Raw genomic sequence first — 21903 nt, 5'->3', positions numbered from 1 at the left:
TGAAAACATGGACTTTTCATCTTAATTCCATTAGAGTTAATTTTGTATCTGCAATTGTTTATGTTGTTACAGAGGATCTTGATGATTTAAGAATGGAGGGAGTAACTACCCTGACACCTTCTGGGAGCAAATTTAACCAAGGTCGAGCTACTTACTCTGCTGAACCTCAGGCCAAAGTCACATTGAACATCTGTTCAAGGTGTGCCAGGTAAAACAGATTATAGGTGTATCTATGTATAAACATGATCTTGATTTTTTAAATCTAAGATTTTGATGCAAAGGGTGTACTCCTCTGTGTTAAGAGAATCTTTTCCTCCTGGTTATCTTTTGTGCTGAGTTAACAAGAGAGTTAGTTGTACAGTTTATCCTCATGCCCAATGCCACGCAGACCAACAATGAATCAAAGAGTTTAGATTGTCTTTACTTCACAGTTGGAGACTATTCTAAGACTTTCTGCCTCTGAATTTCATTTGCTGTCTGCCTTTCTGTTCCTTTTCAAAAGAAGATTCAAGGGACTCTAGAAGTTCAAAGCCACTTCTAAGGCACCTGCATAAAGGACCGTTTGCCCAGGTACAGTTTAAGATCGGACCTTACTGGCCTCTTAACCTGTTCCTCATCTTGTTCACCTCCTGGAAAGAATTTAATCAGCTTGATGCTTTTCAGTTTTGGCAGCTGGAAGCAATCTTTGCATATAGTGTATGTGGCCAAAGAAGTAGCTTAAGTTAACTGCCGAGTCAGCTCCCAGTGCTGGTCTAGCAGAAACTCACCAAATAGCTAGTATTCATTCTTTTGTAGGAACTAAATCTCATTTGCAAAGAGGCTTTTAAGCCTGTTTAAATGATAAAACAAGTCTTCTAACCCTTATGTAAATGGTGCAGATTAGCAAGAACAATGCCCTGGCTGGCCAGTTTTATCTCCTTTGCTTTACGTCTAGCTGTTCTATTGTACAGTTTGAGAGGGGATTAGTGGCTTGGAAATAGGGAGCAGGGGGAAGTGTAGGAAAATCAAATCAGATTTTTGTAGCTTTTCCTTGCCTTTACCCCTCGGGAAGTTTAATTGTAGTTGTCGTGGGCTTAGAAAAATAAAAAGAGATAGAATAAAAATAAATAGAAAAATCAGAGGATATTATTTGACATCATTAAGAGACATGCCACAATAAAATGAAAACACCATGGGAAACATTGCTTCAGACAAGTAATATTTGGGTGGATTGATTTTTTTGATTAGGGGTATGAAGAAAACTACAAATATTTATGTGATGATATTTAGGCATCCTGGGTGTGGAAGAGTCATTTGGCAATTAAAAAGAACTTTATAGTATGTTTGTCCATTTACAGCTTGACTGGGAGGGGTTGGTGCTTGGTTCTTGGTCTTTGGTCCTTCATATTATTTGTAGAAGATTGGGATATGAGGAGTTTTTTTTGGAAAGGAAATCCCATGAAAAATACATGTTTTACTAAAGTACTGAAGGTTTGAATTGGGAAAGGACCAAACCCATTACATAGCCCTAAATTATTCACATTCAGCTTTCCAATGATAAGCTAGATTATAAATTATAAACTACCTGCGTTAAGATGAACTCCTAATCTCTAAGGGCTTCCCTGGTGGCTCACATGGTAAAGAATCTGCCTGCAATACAGGAGACCTGATTGAGAGAGCTGGATAGGGTCCTGTATGCATAGACAGCCAACCAAGTGATCACAGTGAAGGATTCTCAAGGAATAAGAAGTTTCTCTTCTTTTTCTCCCGTGCGCTGAGATAATTCCCATGTAAATGCTGAAGCAGTTGAAAATGTTTTGAGTTCCGCCCCCCCCCACCCCCCTTTTAGAAAGGCCCACATTAAAGTACTCAGGCACTGAAGAAAAAAGAGCCTCATTTTCCTGACATGAAGGAATTTTCTGCCTTAGGCTTCTTACAGACTAGGGAGAAAACTATAGCTCATCATTGGGGACAATAAGACAGTGTAGGGTGGTTGTGTTTTTGTGTTTGTTTGTTTCTCAGAGTTTCATGGTCAAGAAATATTTTTTTTCAGGTAGAACTGGAAGGTTAAAAGCTTAAAGGATGTGTTGTTTTCTTGAAATAGTGCTGTAGCCCCAAGACACCCAAGACTCATTGAGATTCAAGGGATGGTCAGAGCTTCTGCAAAGAACCCATCAGTGAGCAAGTTAGTGTAAAGAGGTGGAGTGTACTCTTAAAATCGTCATTTTCCTCAATCTCTGTTTCAAATACTGCACTGCTTTTGAGCTACATATGGGGTCACAGTACCTAGAAGGAAGTTTGCATAAGATATGTCCAGAACATTATTACTCTTATCAAATTGAGGGCATACAGCCAAAGGCCACAGAGCCCTTCTTATTCAGAACCTGATTAGAAGACATGATCTGTCCTGAAACTAATACATTGCTCTGGGAACAGTTGATGGATATAATATATATGCGATCACTGGTAGGACTTCTGATTTTCAAGAGATCAGAAAAAGAGGAGTTCAGCCCACGTTAAGTTGCTCTGTAAAGTTTTATGTGCAACGAAGTGGCTAAACTATCAAGAATGTAAAAAAAATGTATTGATTAGCATGGTCACAAGAAATAAAATTATAACTTTTTTCATAAATATTTCATACATTGTTAGAAAAGTGCAGATGGAAGAAAGCTTATGTTTTCAAGCTGGAAAATTATTCCAGGGTAATGTTATTCCCTTAGCTCTTGGTGACCTTAATCTGATGTGGACATTGCTGCAATTTGTATGGTTTAAACAAACAGATGACATCAGTTGGCAAGTAGAAAAATGCATAGTTAAAAGATGTCTGATCACCAAGATATATTGAGATTCTAACCCAAAATGTCTGTTTTCCCCTCAGATCATAAGGGAAAGAAACCATTACAAAACAATTTTAAGTAAATAAAGAATTTTCTATGTATAATATAATATAGCAGTGTCCTTATAACTGCTAATTTTTTTTTTTTTTTTTGCATTACAAGTTAGATTTTTTGATATATTCATTGAGTGTCTTGGTTTGACTTTTAGAAAATTCTACTCGTACAGCAAAGCCTTGAATGGCATGGGCAAAATAAGTTTAATTTGTTGCCTTGGAGTCACACTGAGTCATATCAACCAAAAAGTAAAATGTCAGTAGGTCAATAATACACATTGTCAGTAATTATCAGCAAAACTTGTGTGGTTTTAAAAAACAGTGGTTTGGAGAATTGTGAGTTTCAAATTAAATTTCTTTATTAAATACCCTGCATTTTCTTTTTAAGGTAACAGTTAAGATATCAATAACAAGCAAACAAATGCTGATACCAAGGCAGCAAATTACTATTTCACTGAAGTTTATAAGCCATTTTTCTGGAAAGACCACCCATTAATTCTGTCTACCGACTGCCATTCTGAGGAGTTAAATCTTGTTTTTGTGGACTCCTGCCAGGGCATTCCGGGTGGTAGGGTGCTGTTTGTTTTTGATGGTGCAAGTGTTTGCATTCATTCATGCCTAACATCAATAGAGCACAAAAAAGGAACGGAAAGCCATTTAAAAAGAAATTGGATTATAGAGAACATACAGTGACGCTGGCGCAGAAACCACAGCCTGAGAACCTTAGGAGAAATTTGTTTCCAGATAGCCTGCTGGTTTTTCACTGATTTGCTTCACATTATTGTGCCAAAAATTGTTCACCATTTCTTCTGTACATCGTGACATTAAAATAACGAGTTTATTCCTATATTGACTTGATAAAGCAAAAGCCAATGATTGCTGGTGATAGGATGCTGAAGAAAAGATAAATGATTGCTTATAAATATGAGCTAAATTTCAAACTAACTATATTAGGATTTACTAGTTAAGAAAGCTGACATCATTAGTGATATGTTATATTCTGTTTCACTTTGCTATGCATTTTTTTTCCCTTTTTCCTCCCAACCTCTTTTATAAGGTTTATTTTCAGTAAGTTCCCACTGGGAAAAAGTGAGCCAAACTGACCTAAAGGAAAATGGATAAGGACAAAAGGGACTACTATCATTGTTTACAGTTACAAAAATTTCCATAAAATTGACTTCCTACACCTAGATTAAAAGGTTTGGTTTGAGTGATGAATATAGTGCATGTTTTAAGTAACAGAAATGGTTCATTTGAACCAAAATGAATTTATGGAAGACTCTCTCTGTGTCAAGTACTGGGATAAACTCTGGAAAGAAAAATTAACACTGCTGATCACTAGGAACTTATATTCTGGCTGGAAACAGACTTGGAAAAAATAAGTGCAACCCAAAATGTCAGACAGTGATAGTTCTCTAGAAAAAATAAAGCATCGTAAAATGGCTCTGTTATGCCAGACATGATTGATTTGGGGGCCTTTAGTGTGGGGAAAGTCCATACCCTTGGAGAGATTGAAATATGACTTCCATGGTTCATTCTGCATGAAGGAAGAAATGAGGCCAACACATATCAGCCAGAAACTGGAGACCACTTTATCTCAGTTTTAAACACTTTAACTTCATAGTTCTTTTGTTTATAAATTGATACAATATCCTCTCCATCTCTACTCTTTTTAGTAGTGGTTTTGTGATTCATAAGAGAGGGAGGGCCTTGGGCTGCGTAAGTACACACCTACTCTATTTAATTAATTAATCAACTTTTGGTTGCATTGGGTCTTTGTTGCTCTGTGTGGAGTTTCTCTTGTTGCAGCAAGCAAGGGGTAGGGGGGCTACTCTTTAGTTATGGTGTGAGGGCTTCTCCTTGTGGTGGCTTCTCTTGCTGTAGAGCACAGGCTCTAGGTAAACAGGCTTTAGCAGTTTTGGAGCACAGGTTTATGTGCTTCGTGACATGCGGAATCTTCCCAGACCAGGGGTTGAACCATGTCTTCTGCATTGGCAGGTGGACTCTTAACCACTGGACCACCGAGGAAGTCCACACTTACTCTAAAAGACTACTTCTTCTTATGTGAAAAAGAGCTGGGCTTTAGAGCGGTAGAGACGAAGGTTGGAATCTCAGCTTGCCCACTCCACTGGACAACTCTGAGAAATCACTTACCCTCTCTAAACCTCAGTTTCCCACCTATAACTTGGAAGTGGTCATTTCCCATTTCCAGTTACAGCAGACTGGAGTGGCTAGCTCAGTTTCAAGCATTGAGTCTACTCTGGGGAAAAAAAGTGTTACAAGATAAAAATATTTATATACATTTCAGAAGAAGTTAAATATGCTTTTGAAATGCAGGGAAGTCATGTTATATACTGAGAAAAAACGAGCATCAAGGTCAAGATCTAGGGAAACATTATGAGGGTTTAGGGAATAGAATATTATGGGTAATTTTTGGTTGATTTTGAACAAAATGCATAAAAGTATTTTAATTACAGAGACTTTTTCTCATCGTTTTCCTCATATTTCCTCTCTCTGTGAAAGTACCAGTCTACATACTTATATTCTCTATCTATCCATCCCTCCTATAAACCCTTTCTAAGACTGTGATGTAAGAGACACTAGAAGGAAATGGATAGCCTGAGAGAGGCAGGGAAAGATGGTCCTTTAGTCATCTTTGCTAAGTAACAGCAGCCTTGAATGAGAGCCAAAAAATTGTTTGCAAATCCCACAGTCAGTACTAGTAGGCTGATTTTCCAGTTCGTACCAGAATGCCTGAGATTATTTTATTGGCATCTCCAAAGAGTTTGTCAGGACTCCTGTAATCTTCAATCAGAGTAACCTCTTTTTCCTTTATAGACTTTCTGGGTCTTAAACATATTATCTGTGATTTATAGAAGAGTCCTTTTGGGGAAATCCACCCACAGAATGGGCTTTCCAGGTGGCAAGTAGTAAAGAATCCGCCTGCCAATTCAGGAGATGCAAGAGACACAGGTTCGATCCCTGGGTTGGGAAGGTCCTCTGGAGTAGGAAATGGAAACTCCAGTATTCTTGCCTGGGAAATCCCATGGACCCAGAGGTACCTGACGGGCTACAGTCTATAGGGTTGCAATGAGTCAGACATGACTGAGCGCACACATACATACCCAGAGAATAAGCATCTTAGCATTAGGGAATGGAAATAGCATATTGTCTGAGAAAGTCAATATTGTCAATTTCAAGGTGGGAGAAGAGTCCTAAGTTTGCAGTGGGGTGCTCAGTGGTACCCATGGACTGGCTTTCCCACACTAATAGGCACAATAGGACAGCATGTACAAGAAGATGTAACTAAATCCCACGGACGGGGGAGCCTGGCAGGCTGCATCCATGGGGTCGCTAAGAGTCGGACACGACTGAGCGACTTCACTTTCACTTTTCACTTTCATGCATTGCAGAAGGAAATGGCAACCCACTCCAGTGTTCTTGCCTGGAGAATCCCAGGGATGGGAGAGTCTGGTGGGGCCACACAGAGTCCGACATGACTGAAGCGACTTAGCAGCAGCAGCAGCAAGACAAATTAGAAAATCCAGGAACAAATAAAGTATTTTTTGTTGCTGTTGATCTCCTATGCCTCCTTTACCCAATATATCCCTGAAAAGGATGCCTGAACCAGCTGAAGGAGACGGACCAGCACTTCATTCCTGTTCTTTTATCATTTGATGGGCATTTGGGTTGTTTCTGCTTTTTAGACTTAAGAACTATGCTGCTAGGAATATTTCAGTGCAAGTTTTAGTGTGAACATGTTTTGTCATTTCTCTTGAGTATATATCTAGGAGTACAATTATTGGGTCATATGTTAATTTTGTATTTACTTTTAAGGAACTACCAAACTGATTTCTGAAGTGGTTGTACCATTTCACAATCCCACCATTAATGTATGAGAGTTCCAAATTTTCAACATCCTCATCAACCTTTATTACTCTTTCTTTTCATTGTTTTGCTTTCAAATATTAGTCATCCTATTGAGAATAAAGTATTATTCCATTGTGATTTTTAAAAAGTTTTATTTATTTTATCTTTGGCTACATTGGGTATTAGTTGCAGCCCCTGGGATCTTAATTGCATCACGTGGGATCTTTTGTTTCGACATGTGGGTTTCTCTCTAGTTGTGGGACCTGAGCTCAGTAGTTGCCCCTCTCAGGCTTAGTTGCCCCATGGCATGTGGGATCTTAGTTCCCCAACCAGTGGTCAAACCTGTGTCCCCCACATTACAAGGCAGATTCTAAAGCACTGGACCACCAGGGAAGTTCTAAAATGTACTATTTGGTGAAATAAAAAAGATAGGGAGAAGCTTGATGAGGAATCAGAGATATTTGCATGTTAAATTTAGGTTGCCTATTAGACATATGTAGTCAAAATCTCTCTCTCAGCAACAGAACTAATAGTTAATAGAATAAAACTTTGCATTCTCTTTCGGGCTTCCCTTGTGGCTTAGCTGGTAAAGAATCCACCTGCAATGTGGGAGACCTGAGTTCAGTCCCTGGGTTAGGAAGATCCTCTGCAGAAGGGGAAGTCTACTCATTCCAGTATTCTGGCCTGCAGAATTCCATGGACTGTATAGTCCATGGGGTCACAGAGTCAGACATGAATGAGCGACTTTCACTTCACTTGCATTCTCTTTTAGCAGCAGTATGAGAGAAGTGAAAGGTTTGTCATGTCTTTCCAGAAAAGGCTTTGCGACTGTCATCAGCATTGGGGTCAGTAGGCTACATTGTACATGTATCAGAAATGACCTCACACCTCATAGCTCTTTACCTCTCCAGGCATGCTTGGCTTACCATCTATCATAATCTGCTTAACTTGAATTTCTTACGTAAATTGTTTATCATTCCTTCATTCTCATTAAAATATTAACTGTATGGGAGCTGAAACCAAGGCTGTCTTGGATCACGGATATACCCTCAGTACGTTAAATAACTTGTGACCCACGTGAAATAGCCACTGAATACTTGAGTGAATGAAAGATTGGAGAAGAAATATCAACCAGAATCTCTTTCTTCCTCTCTTTCTGTCTCCCTTTTTGTCCACTTGTGTCTCTCCATCACTATCTCTAGACTCAACTTTCTTTCTCTCCATCAACATCTCTATTTTTACCTCCAGATTCAACTTTCTGTTGGACCACTCCATGTGGGTAAGAATGGCCCTGGCACCTGGGTGCTCCAGGATTATAAATATCCTTAAAGCTTGGGCCTTTTTCTCACCCAGAGTTCATTTGATAATGTTTAGAAAGACTCTGCTAGCATATCCCCAAGTATTTGCTACAAGAGATCAGGCACAGAGTAGGGTTGATGAGATACCTGCTTTACCTTTGGTCATAAGCTCACTCCTATGTTAGGGGAAGAGACACCCCTTGATTGGAAATTCCACCAGAATCATGAAAAGTTGAGGAGAAGCATTTATCAAGAGAAAGAGATTCAGTGCAGACAGAATGATAGCATGACCATCCCAACAAAATAAAATTAATAAGATATTTGATTCATTCAAGTTCATATTTGATTCATAGAGAGCTTAAAATTATATTAAGTACTCTAGCAAATATTAATTCATTTTAAAACCAGTCCTCCTAATTTTTACACCAACTGCACAGATGGTTGAAACTTGACCAAGAAAGTTTAAATAACTTCTACACACAGCCAAGAAATGTCTTTGGTGGACATAAACCCAAGACTTCTGAATCAAAATTCAATATTCTTCCAGCTATAGTACACGGCTCTGTAAGTCATTCTGATACTCAGTGCCATTGCCCACCTTCCATTTTCTAACTTGAGATTAAAAGCCTGTATGATTTCCTTTCCACTAATGTTGTGTCACTGGTAAGCCTAATGACAGATTCCAGTCTTGGATCCAGCAAACACTTGAGTTGCCATCAACAGCTACCTTGGGGACAATTTCCTTTTGCTTTGAACGCCCAGTCTGTCTTTCAGCCTGGTCCCTTTGCTTTCCTAGATCCAATTTCCATTTTAAGTAGTTTTCTTCTTTTACAATGTAAGAATTCATATAGTGTGACTCTAGATTCTTCTGGTAATAAATCAGCATGGCAAAAAGCTTAGGAGTTAGGAGTCCTGAAAAGTGGTATCTTCTTCTGACTTTTGCTGATAAGGGTAGAAGGTGGGTAGGAGAGAAACACCCTGAGGACATGCATATATGTTTGTTTTCACGTATTTTATTTCTCTTATTTCCTAAGCCCCAACCAAACCAGGCTTGTCTCTTTTCCCCATTAAGATTCTGTGATTATCTCCCATCTTACCCACGTTCTGTCTTCCAAAGTGAGCCGACCTCAGGTGCATGAAAGAACTCGTTCCTTCCCTACAACCTACAGACACATTCAGACACACTTTCTTCTCCACACACAGCTCATATTTCCTTCCTTCCCTCTAAAGTTCTCTCGTTGCTTCTAAACTGAAAGCAGTTAGGAAACAGCAACCCACTCCAGTATTCTTGCCTGGGAAATCCCATGGTCAGAGGAACCTGGCAGGTTACAGTCCATGGGGTCACAAAGAGTTGGACATGACTTAGTGACTAAAAAACAAACCAAAATTGTCCCTCGGGATCCTAGGATGTGAAACCCATCAATATTGCTGGAGGGCCAACTGTCTAGGCCGTTTTATATAAAACACATAGACATCCCTAGATATTGGTATCTGAGAATGTTGTACATCTTTTGGCCTTCTGTTTCATTTTTTACATCTTCCCCTGTTCAATTTCTCACTAATTGTTACATATTGACTTTCTCTCCTCTTTTAGAGGGAAAGTGTTCATCTCTCAATTGTGTCTAACTCTTTGTTGAACACATGGGCTGTAGCTTGCCAGGCTCCTCTGTCCATGGAATTTCCCAGGAAGGAATACTGGAGTGGATAGCTATTCCCTTCTCCAGGGGATCGTCCTGATCCAGAGATGGAACCTGGGTTTCCCACATTGCAGGTAGATTCTTTACCACCTGAGCCACCAGGGAAGCCCCTTCTAGAGGAAAAGGCAGCAAAATATTGATTCTATTGATTGATATTGTATGGATGGATTCATTTCGAATCCAGTTCAGAGCTCCAACAGTCTACAGGGAATATGTTCCAAATCTGAGGCATCATTCCCACCGAATTGTCTGTTTGTTTAATAAAGGAGAGATGGTTGGCACCAAGATTAAAGGCAGAATTTTTTTTGTTTGTTTGAATTGGTCATGAAGTCTGAAAGTTGGCTACTTCTTGCTGGATGGCCTGGGGATTACATATTTCAATTGTCTTTATACAGTTTGTTGATTTTATTCACCTGTTACCTGCAGTTTTGTCCTCATGAGCAGGCATGGCATGTTGACTGACCCCATCTTTCCCCTCCCACCCCATGTCTCCCCTCCCACCCACATTCATTTTTTTCCAAAACAACAGAATCAAAACGCTTTTCATTGGATTTCAGTAAGTTAGGAGGTTTTACCATTATAAAAAACAAAAACAAAAAAAACCACTAAAGATTTCCTTAAAATTTACTTATCTTCTTGATGTGACAAGGGTACTCTGAATCTCTCCTCCGGTTGCCATTCAGTATTGTGTCTGAACGTGAGGAGCAGAGTTCTTATTCTGTATCATCTTGATATCAGTGCCTCAATGTTAAGGGATCCCTGGTGTAAGCTTCTGAAATCAGAGAATTAGGACTACTTTGTATAAAATGAATGTACTTTGGTTTCAGTAGCCTTATAAGTACCTTGCCCAGAGCAGGTACTTATAGTTTTAAATGAGTACCCAGACTGTTTAGGCTTTTTTACTCAACTGAAATAAGGTATCACATTATCATTTGTTAATAATCTGCCATTCATTTGTAACACAATTAATCAGAGGCCCCTTCCTTCTTGTGGCTTGAATGAGTTAAAGTGCCCTGTTCCATTTCTGAGAAAGCACCAGAGAATCCACAGGATGGCATGTCCTGCTGCATCCACGAGAGGACATGCTGGTGGCAGAGTGGCTGCAGCCTGGGGAAGTCATATTTCAAGATGATTCGCAATGCCCACTGGTCATAAAAGCATGATATGATGGGGTCCAATTCACATTTTAAATCATGCCATTTTAGAATTAGAGAATTTCTGATATAGATCTTGGACTATCCCACATGTTTTTGCAATAGAGAGAATACCTATAAAAACATCATCCAATAAAGTGACACTCAGGGAACAGCCTGTGTTGTAAAAGTTAATTCTCTGCTGCCAGAGATTCAGCCAAGAAAACGTGGGCTCAATTTAGCGATGTCACAAGGTTGGGAGAAAAGTCATTGTCAAGATGAAATTCGCATTTGTGTAATGAATAGTCCACTCGTTCAAGTGAGTTAATATAGAGATATTTATGGTATGTCTTAGTAGATCAATTTTGGTGTAAAATACAGGTGGAAATACGAGTGGCAACTGTTAATTGTGTGCATAGGCAATATGCAGAGTGAGTGTGCCCACTTCCTTTGAAATTTTAGGAAAGTATCTATTTGGGGGGAGAGGGAAGATTGTCTTTTAGATCCAATCACCTCATGTTATTGCTTTTCCTAAAAGGAATTTATGAGATAATTGTTTGACTCTCTACTCAGAGTTCTTCTGCTTTCACAGAAACAGGCAGGAAAGAGTAAAACATTCCTTTCTCCACAGCTACCCTGACTGAGCACACACACACCTTTGCTCCATCTGCCTCTTCCCTTCATTGTTGCGTAAAGGCAGCTGGGTGATAACATATTTCATCCGAGTCCTCCTTCCTACATTTACCAGAAGCACTGATTCCTTCTTAACTGTCCACAGGGTGCCAGTGCTTTCTGGCTTCTCGCTCCACTTGCTTTTTTTTTTTTTTAATTTCTGCTGGGTCTTCATTTTGGCGCACGAGCTTCTCTAGTTGCAGTGCATGGACTAAGGAGTTGTGGTTTCTCAAGTTGCAGCACGCTGGCTTAGTTGCCCCACAGCATGTGGGATCTTAGTTCCCTGACCAGGGATTGAACCACACCCCCTGCATTGGAAGGCGAATTCTTAACCACTGGACCACCAGGGAAGTCCCTCTCCACTTGCACTGGACCAGCGATCATGCTGGTCTTCTGGTTCTTTCTCTAACAGGTCAAGTAAGTGCTTTCCCATCTTGCTCTTCTTTGACACTTCCTATTTCCCCTCATCATTGACCTTTGCCTGGCTTCCTTCTTCATTTCAAATGTCACCTCATCACTGAAGCCTTTTCTTATTCTAACTTCATCTCTCTCTCTCCTTACCTGACTTTTTTCTCAAAAGTTTCATTGTGCTCAGTCCCTGCTGTCATGTCCAGCTCTTTGCACCCTATGGACTATCGCCTGCCAGGCTCCTCTGTCTATGGGATTTTCCTGGCAAGAATACTGTAGTGGGTTGCCATACCTTCCTGGAGGGAACCTTCCCAACCCAGGGATTAAACCTGTCTCCTGTGTCTCCTGCATTGCAAGTGGATTCTTTACAGCTGAGCCACCAGGAAGCCCCGAGGTTTCATTACTTACTATTTATTTATTTCAGGACTTTCTCCCTTTGTCTCCTCCTGCGTGAGGTCAGGAATCTGGTCTCTTTTGTTCACTGCGATAATTCCAACACCAAGAACAGTGCTTGGAATGCATAATTATTGAATAGTTGAATAAATTAATGGAAAGTACATGAGGCACATTAGTTATTAAAATTGGGAATAATAGCTAATTTTTACTGAGTCTATTCCATACCAGGTATTTTTCTAAGCACTTTATGTATATTAATTCATTTAATGCTGACAACATCAGAGAGGTTGGGCAGTTTACCAAATGTCGTACAGCCGATAAATAACAGAGCGAGGAGTTTAACTAGCAGGTCTTGCTCCAGAGAAGGCACTGTTTTATCCTCCACTACCAACAATAATAATGGGAGGATGTAGATGTGGAAGGAGGTCAGGAAAAGGAGGGAATGATGTTGCGGTGTGGCAAGTGGTTATGTAAATTAGTTGGAGTTTTCATGATGAGTTATCTCATCACTACCTTATTAGCATGATGAACAATCAAAAAGAATTGCTGATGCTATTACATCTGCCCTGGTCCTAGTCCCTGTGTGGTATACCATCTAAACCATATCGCTGTTTAAAGTAGAATGAAAGGGTACACTGCTGCTGCTGCTGCTGAGTCACTTCAGTCGTGTCTGACTCTGTGCGACCCCATAGACGGCAGCCCACCAGGCTCCCCCGTCCCTGGGATTCTCCAGGCAAGAACACTGGAGTGGGTTGCCATTTCCTTCTCCAATGCATCAAAGTGAAAAGTGAATGTGAAGTCACTCAGTTGTGTCCAACTCTAGCGACCCCATGGACTGCAGCCTACCAGGCTCCTCCGTCCATGGGACCCTCCAGGCAAAAGTACTGGAGTGGGGTGCCATTGCCTTCTCTGAAAAGAAAATGGGGAGTAGACACAAATTACTAATATTAGAAATGAAAGAAGGGACATCATTACAGATCTCATGGCTATTAAAAGAATAATAGAGGATTTCTATGAATAACTCTATGCCCACAAATTGGCTAATCTAGATGAAATGGACCAATTCCTTGAGAGATACATGTGTGTGTGTTAGTAGCTCAGTTGTGTCTGACTCTGAGACCCCATGGATTATAGCCTGCCAGACTCCTCTGTCTATGGGATTCTCCAGGCAAGAATGTTGGAGTGGGTTACCATTCCCTTTTCTTTGGGATCTTCCTAACCCAATTTTTAAACTCATAAGAATAAATTAACAATATGAATAGGCCTATATTTATTAAAGATTGATTTAATAATTAATAGCACCAGCCCCAGATAGGATGACTAATAAATTCAATTAAACATTTAAGGAAGAAACCATACTAATTCTTTACAGTCTCTTTCAGAGAACAGAAGCAGAGGGAATACTTTTTAAAAGATTAAACAATTATAAACCATCTTCAGTACTAGCATTCTGTTACTGGGAAAGTCTGTAAATACTTTTTATAATTTCCAGACATGTGCTTTCTGATAGAAAATTTCTCAACATGGCATAAAAGATGTTTACTAATTGACACAAGTACTTTTAGTTCCATAAAAGAAAACCAAAAGTGGATAAACTTGTGTTTAGCAATTAGTGTTTCAATGTTTTATCTTATTTGGAAAGGATTTGGATATTTAATAATTTAGCGTAACTCATCACTTAACTGAACTTAGTAAAACTTTGATATTCCAGGTTACCAAAAGATTTGGGAAAGCTATTAGAAAAGTTCACCTAAAACTTTTTGTTCTACTTACATCTCTTCCGTTTACTTAATGATTAGATTATCCACAAAAACTTCATGAGACATTAAGCAAAGTCAGCCATCATCCCAAGCTACTTTTTCTTGCTGATGAATTTAGTAGAGATAACATGAACTCATTTGATTAATAAAATTAATAAACCCAGATGAAATAAGAGTTACATGTCTGCATTATATTCATTGTTGAGAACTCTAAAGATATGCCTATTCTAATAAAATCAACACAAACTAGCTTTATTTCTGAATATTTTCCTAGAGCATATGAACCTGAAAAGTATTTGGGTTAAATCTCTATTATATTTCTGAGAATTTTTAGACTGCTTAAGTCTTATAAGTGCTTGATTTTCTTTAAACCAATTAAATGGAGCTCTTTTACAAATTAAGTGATATCATCCAGAGGTTAAAAAAAATAGCAAATATTTAACACATAAATAGATACACATATGGACACAGACACAGAGACTTTATAATTTCATTTAACAATTTCTACCTTGAATCAGGTACAACGATACAGAGCTCACTAGTTACAAAAGGACAGTTGGACTAAGTTATCTGCTTTGATGGCTAAAGCTTTTTTATATATATAAATATTTGTGAAGACACATGATTTTTTATTTGCCTCAATTCCAAATGACCCTTTCACCTTTTATTCCCCTTTTGATAAGAATTATCTCCATGAAGTTTGTAGAATATCCACGTCTCAAAGGCATAAAGAAGGAATGTAAGTAATAGGCCTTTTAAGATAAGTAGGGGAGGTTTAGGGTTGGTAGGATTAGGTGAACTTTGACTTGCCTCTAGAACCGCATTTCTGGTTCTGCAAATATTTGTAAGATAGAGACATTTGCTTTTAATTCCTCTAAGAACTGAGTCGTAGCCTAGGTGGTTAAGGACTGACACAACCTTTCCCTCTGGGTACATTTGGGATAAAGGAAAAGGCCTAAAAGAAAATTCTATCAGACCCTAAATATTAGCTTCTAATTTGGCCAAATTTCTGATTATAGAGTTATTCATCATCATTCAGTCACTCAGTTGTGTCTGACCCTTTGCGACCCCATGGACTGTAGCACACCAGGCTTCCCTGTCCTTCGCCGTCTCCTGTAGTTTGTTCAAACTCATGTCCATTGAGTCAGTGATGCCATCCAATCATCTCATCCTCTATCATCCCCTTCTCCTCCTGCCCTCAATCTTTCCCAGCATCAGGGTCTTTTCCTTTCAAATATCTTGTCACCTTTCCGCCTGGACAAAGAGTAAATATTTCTTATAGTATTAAGTCCATGGACTAAAAGCCATCCTCAAAGAGGTGCAAAAGTTACTACCTTCCCCAAATCCAATGTGTGCGTGTATTCTCAATTGCTCAGTCATTTTACAACCCCATGGACTATAGCCCACCTGACTCCTCTGTCTATGGGATTTTTCAGGTAAGAATCCTGCAGTGAGTTGCCATGTCCTCCTCCAGACTCAGGGATCAATCTGTGTCTCTGAGGTCTCCTGCATTGGCAGATGGATTCTTTACCACTGAGCCACCTGGGAAGCCTCTCCCAAAATCCAGAGTCACTCCCAAAGATAGCCAAAAGCAGGAAATACATGTTGCAGGCAGGCAGAAATCTGAGCCAAACTTTTAAGACACAAAATGAAACAAATTAGAAGATAATACCTATCCCTAGGTGGGTGTGCGCTTATTTGTGTCTGACTCTTCAAGACCTCATGTACTGTAACCCTCCAGGCTCCTCTGTCCATACAATTCTTCCAGCAAGAATACTAGAGTGGATTGCCATTTCCTTCTGCAGGGGATCTTCTTGACCTGAGAATTGAACCCAAGTCTCCTGCACTCCAGGCAGATTCTTTACCACTTCTGCCATTGGAAAAGCCATCGATAGGAGAGGAAGAATCAAAAACCAATAAGTCAGACTGGCAAAGGAAGGGACATGGTGAAATTTTATTTTCCTTTCTCAATTGGGTGCTTTGGAGAAATTTGGGAGACCTGATTCTGGTCAGAATTTTCACCTTATGTTGGCACTGCCCATTACTTCAGGATCCCATCTACAGGTTCTGAGTAGGGTTTATTTTTTGTTTTTGTTTTTTTAGACTGTGCCACATGGCACTTGTGATCTTAGTTCCCTGACCAGGAATTGAATCTGTGCCCCCTGCATTGGAAGCACAGCATCTTAACCATTGGACCGCTAAGGAAGCTCCTGAGTGGGGTTTAAAGTGCAGCATGTAGCTCTGATTTTACTAGAATTTGATATTATTAGTCTATTATTAGAATTTGGCTTTATTAATTTTAATTTTAGTTTCCCCTTGGTTTTTTAAGGGAATAATGTAACAGATTAAGTCATCAACAAGCAATTGTTGAATTAAATCAATTTGCACCAAAGTGCTCCCTAGTGACTCAGACAGTAAAGAATCTGCAAGAGACTAAGTTTCGATCCCTGGATTGGGAAGGTCCCATGGAGAAGGGAATAGCAACCCACTCCAGTATTCTTGGCTGGAGAATCCCATGGACAGAGGAGCCTGGCGGGCTGAAGTCCATGGGGTCACAAAGAATCGGATATGACTGAGTGACTAACACACAATGAAATTAATTTGGAAGTTAAAAATTAAGCTCAGAGCATGGACATATTCACAGTATTTTATTAGCTAAAGAACTTTTATAATAGCTCCATGAAATTCTTTTAAAAATGTTCTTTATTTTTTTCCAAATTAAGAAGCAAACCATTGAGCTTTCAAGAGGAAAAAAAAAAAAAAAATTTGTGCAGCTGTACTTGGAAAGCACTCCTAGCAATCCCACATCTTATAGACTCATTGTAGCCAAGTGCCAGCATTACAGACTGACTGCCAAACACAGATACTGAGATTTAACACTGATTTTGGACTGAAGGAAGCTTTTCACTACAGTCATATTGAACAGAAAGAAATGAGGTGATTTACAGTTGAATTTGACAATAGTGAGAACAGTGAGAACTCTGGAGCCTCAGATATTGCTCTAGATTCCCTTAGTTGATGGTTTTCAAATTCTGTTGTATACATCATATGGAATGTTGTTTTGGGAATTCAGATTTTACTTAGCAGGCTATTGATACGATTTAAACAAAATTATGGCTTGGAATTAATTTGTGAGTATCAATCCTGATCACTGTTGAAGCTTTAGAAATGGAGTCTGGATCTTCAAATTGATGCTTGTGAAGAGGAACAAAGACTCCATCATGACCTAACTGGGAGTATTGATCTGTTTCTCTACTAACTACCTTTTTCTCAAGTGCTTAGAGAAAGGACAATATGAAGGACTGTAGATCTATTTTACTTTGCTCCTCTTGATTCCAGTAAGAAAGAGAAATAAATAAACAAGCCAAGAACTGTGCTATATACAAATTTAAAACATGAGTAGAAATCAAAAGGACAAATTTGATCAGTCTGGAAAGAAGTCTCAGTTTCAGAAAGAAAACATATATCCCAACAGCTTTTAAATATTTATTGCAGTGAAAAATCAGAATCTAATTATACATAGGCTTTCCAATAATCATAAGAAAAAAAAAGATAGATGGCAGTTAGGAAACGGTAAAAAAGATGTTATATTCATTACTTTTAATACCTGACTTTGGGGAAATTTTTCACATTCAAATTAATCATAATCATAAGAGTTGAAAATAATCATAAGAGTTAGACGTGGGCAGACCCAGTTGTATAAGTCAGCATCTAGCTGGCAGAATCTGCATTGACTGTAAACCCCAGATGATAAGGGTAGACAGGAGTTGTACTGTATTTACCTTCGGAACTGTTTTAAAGACTGGCTAAAGTTTTTAAATGGACTTGTAAAATAAAAAACCTGTAAGAACAGTGAGCATTATATATAACATCTGAAGGAGGATAAGCTTGCTTATTTCTCTTTCTGTTTCTTTTCCTTTACTTAAGTCCCATGGGACCAACTGAACCTTGTTTATTTAAAAGTGTTCACTGAGCTCATAAGAAACACAGAATGTGATCAAGCTTTCTTCTGAGAATCAGTGTGTGTCACTGTTGGCCCAGGATATGTCATCTTCATGGCAAAAATGAAATACAATATCACCATTCCAGAAGAGAGAGAGAATTAAAGAGGACCTAAATACTTTGCATAAAATAGCTCCACATCACAGAAAGAAAGTCTTTAACAAAAATAAAGTATTAGGATTTAGGAGCTGATTTGGGTAGATATTGAGATTGCAAACAAGTTTGAGTCATAAGAAATATTCATAAATTCTGTAGAGGAGTGTATTGCTCTGGAAAAGAGGATTGTTAAGTCGTTTAGATAATATAGCAAGGCCCACTCCTTTCTCCAAAGTCATGAATTGTCATTACCTCTCTTTAAACTGTCTGATTTTAGATTTGAACAGGTATAACTGATTCTAAGTGATTGTCTAACTTAGGTGTAATTTCTGAGAATGATTTAAAAATTAGCAAATATTTAGGCTTTAATATTCAAAACCAAGAGTAATAAGAATTATGCTAATAAATGTGAAATTTAAGGTTTTTTTAAAATGCTCATCTAACACTATGTAGCTTTCTAGAAGAATTTTAGAAAAAAATGTTATAGCCTGTTTGTAAACAAAATTAAAAATTTTGTAGGATAAAAATAGTGTTAGTGTTGAATTTAGTAAAATAAATAAGAATTTAGAATAGTTTTAGTATGTAATATTATTTATAATTAGACTAATTATATTATGTTAATATATAATAGATAAAATGAGAACATGATCATTTACGTAAATAATTATGCAAATTTCAATGATCCTATTTTAGTAAATCTCAAAAAATCAGAAATTTGTACCAGTTGTTTTATCATTATGGTACTTTGAAACTAAGAAACTCTGTAAGCAACATAGTAAGCAGTTGTGATAATGAAAGTGGTGAGAGAATCCATGAAAGAATATAATGTTCATTTAAGGCATGAAATTCTTATTATCCCAAACTTTCCTCTTTATGCCTTTTTTTTTCTTTTTTTTTTTTTTTTTGTCAACCAGAGCTCCTCTTCATATCTCTGCTATTAGTTAACACACCGAGTTCAGAAATATAATGAGTTCAGATTCAATTCTGTAGTTTCTTAAATTCTCACAGATAAATGGTCAGAAAAATGTTGGGGAGAGCAGAATAAAGGCTATGTTGATTCAGAGCCAGAATTGATGTATACTGAACAATGAGGGCTCAGAAATCTAGTCTGTAAAGTGTTAAAACCAATGATCAATTCAGTTAAAATTCCCAATGAATGAGTTCAGCCAAACTGATCAATTCAATAGCCATATATGTACTATTGAAACACATATGTACATTGAGGCATGAATTTGGGTATTGCTTTAAGAAGCACAAGAACAGCATTCCTTTCTCCACAGCATTTTGGTTATGCTTGTTAAGAAGCACCAGCTGGGTACCAAACATCAGATTAGGTATTTAGAAACATTTTCTTTAATCCTCACAAACAACTCTTCCAAGTGGATGCTTTTAAGATTCATTTTGCAAGCGACAAATGAAGTTCAAGGAGACCGAGTAAGCTGCTTAAGCACCAAAGACTCCTAATGTTGCACAGGTAGAATTTGAACCTTGCCCAATCTGACTTGAAAGCCCCAATCTTGCTACTATACAATGCTGCCTCCCAGTTTTAAAACAAATTGCTGGTTCCATTGTGGAATTAGGCGCATTTTTCAAATTCATTGTACTGCCTAATCTGTTTTAGGATAAAAGGCCAATGGGATGGAGTAAGGCAAGATGTTTGTACGAAATTAAAAAAAAAAAAAAACTGTTAGGCAACAAAAGTTCAAATAAAGCAAGCAGCTAAATTGTTACCTATATTATTGAGATGAAATAATGACCCTATTTTTAGGTTATGAGTGTTGTATTTTAGATACTACGCTAGAAATCTGAAACCAATAAAGTAATGAATAACTTCAAAGTGAGACATTGATTATTTATATATCCTTTTTCTAGCTGCATTTTAAATAAAAATTTAGTTGCTATTGTGAAATGAAAACACTATGACAAGCATTATGAATTTTATAGTTATCTTGATTCTAGCTATGACTGTGTTTCATATAAGGGAGAAAAACTTGTTTCTAATTCTTATGGGTTTTATTTAAAATTCAAGTTCTACTTAGGTTTCTCCTCATAAACATGAACTTGTCAAAAATATTTAGTTGCTACCATTGAAAGTTTGTGTCTCCCCCGAATTCATATGTTGAATCCTAAACCTCCAGGTGATGATATTAGGAGGTCAGGGGCATTTAGGAAGTGATTAAATTGTGAGGATGAAGCTTATTTTCAGACTGAATTGTTCTGATTTGATAGTTGATCCAATAAGATGATGTTTCTGTCCCACCAGCTGAGCCCATGGCAACAAATGAAGTGTGATGTTTAAATCCTTAAATTTTAGCATCTAACAGTATCCCAGTTTCACTGAGCATCCTTGGGCAAGTTGTTTAATTCCTCAGTGACTGGCGAATAAAAGCACTGAACATTTTGCAGCTCCCATACAAACCGGGAAGGAGCCCCACAAGTAGAGGAATGTCCAGTGTATTTGCTGCTGTATTTTTGTAAGCCTTTTTTTTTTTTAAGCCTCTAATAAAAGATTTTTATTGAATATTTTCTAAGGGCTTTCAGAGATTGAAGGATAATTGTCATATAAGCAAATTAATTATATACAAAAACGGACTGCCTTCAAAAATCTTAGGAAAATAAAAATCATAGACCTTATACGCATTTGGCACATTTTTTTTTCCTTTGGGGATATTAAAATAATGTGTTTGACAGAATGACAACAGTAAAAACATGTTTTTAAGTGATTTGGTTTAGAAAGGATTTTTCCTTTATGTGCTACTTCTGTAGATAAAATAGTTATAGAAATTGCCATGACAGAAAATCATGAGTTCCTATTTGGCTTCCTTGCTGGCTCAGATGGTAAAGAATCTACCTGCAATGGGAGGAGAACTAGTTTTCATCCCTGGGTCAGGAAGATCCCCTGGAGAAGGGAATAGCTCCAGTATTCTTGCCTGGAGAATCCCATGGACAGAGGAGCCTGGCAGGCTACAGTCCATAGGCTTCAAAGAGCTGGACACAACAGCGATTTTCACTGTATATCACTATATAAGTAGTATCAAGAATAGCAATCATGATGTGACAATAATAATTTTTGAAAACATTCTAGTATTTATTCTTGCTTAAATACCCTGTCTGATAATGTAATAGCAATAGGATTTGTAGAACTCTATTTTGTTTTTATAATATGAGAAGTTTCACTTAAATGAATCTTCTTTTTTAAAAATTTAACTTCCATACTGGCATAAGATGAGGTATCTAATGTGAGAAATGGGAAGAAATACTGAAAAAATTATATTTCTCATTTATATCCACATGTGGAAGCTTCTTGTTCATTCACTTGCTTGGCATGCTGGACCTCCCAGGTACCCTTTGTAGTAAAATTAAAATCATAATTATATTCAATTACTTGTTATGGTAATTACCCTTATAATTGGATCACAGTTTCTAAATGGCCTACATAAACCAAGTCAAACATATATTTAGTTTATCTCTCTGTATGTCTTCTGTTATCTTCCTAATCACTGAACAGTTCATTTGTCTCACTGGTATAAAATAAATATTTTAGATCAAATCAGACTGTATATATTATTGCTATAAAACAAAGAATACTAACATTTCAGAATAAGAATCAAAATTCTCAGAGTATGTAGTTATTTCAGTTGCAAACATTAGTGCTTAAAACTGAGTATGAACTACCTAGAAAGAAAAGCAAATAACTGTGTT

The 21903-nt window shown here is 37.8% G+C and overlaps 1 protein-coding gene across 2 annotated transcripts in view; it reads left to right on the top strand.

Annotated features, from left to right (window-relative positions):
• C14H8orf34 (chromosome 14 C8orf34 homolog) overlaps positions 1 to 21903 on the top strand; it is a 370688-nt gene that overhangs the window by 220466 nt on the left and 128319 nt on the right. For both annotated transcript variants that reach the window (XM_070382834.1, XM_070382833.1), the window contains exon 8: positions 73 to 208. In XM_070382834.1, the coding sequence (XP_070238935.1) occupies positions 73 to 208 (136 nt within the window). The remainder of the gene's footprint in view (positions 1 to 72; positions 209 to 21903) is intronic.

Source organism: Bos mutus, chromosome 14 (genome assembly GCF_027580195.1).
Source record: "Bos mutus isolate GX-2022 chromosome 14, NWIPB_WYAK_1.1, whole genome shotgun sequence".
In the NCBI taxonomy this organism is placed as follows: Eukaryota; Metazoa; Chordata; class Mammalia; order Artiodactyla; family Bovidae; genus Bos; species Bos mutus.
This window is presented reverse-complemented; position numbering and strand designations above follow the sequence as displayed.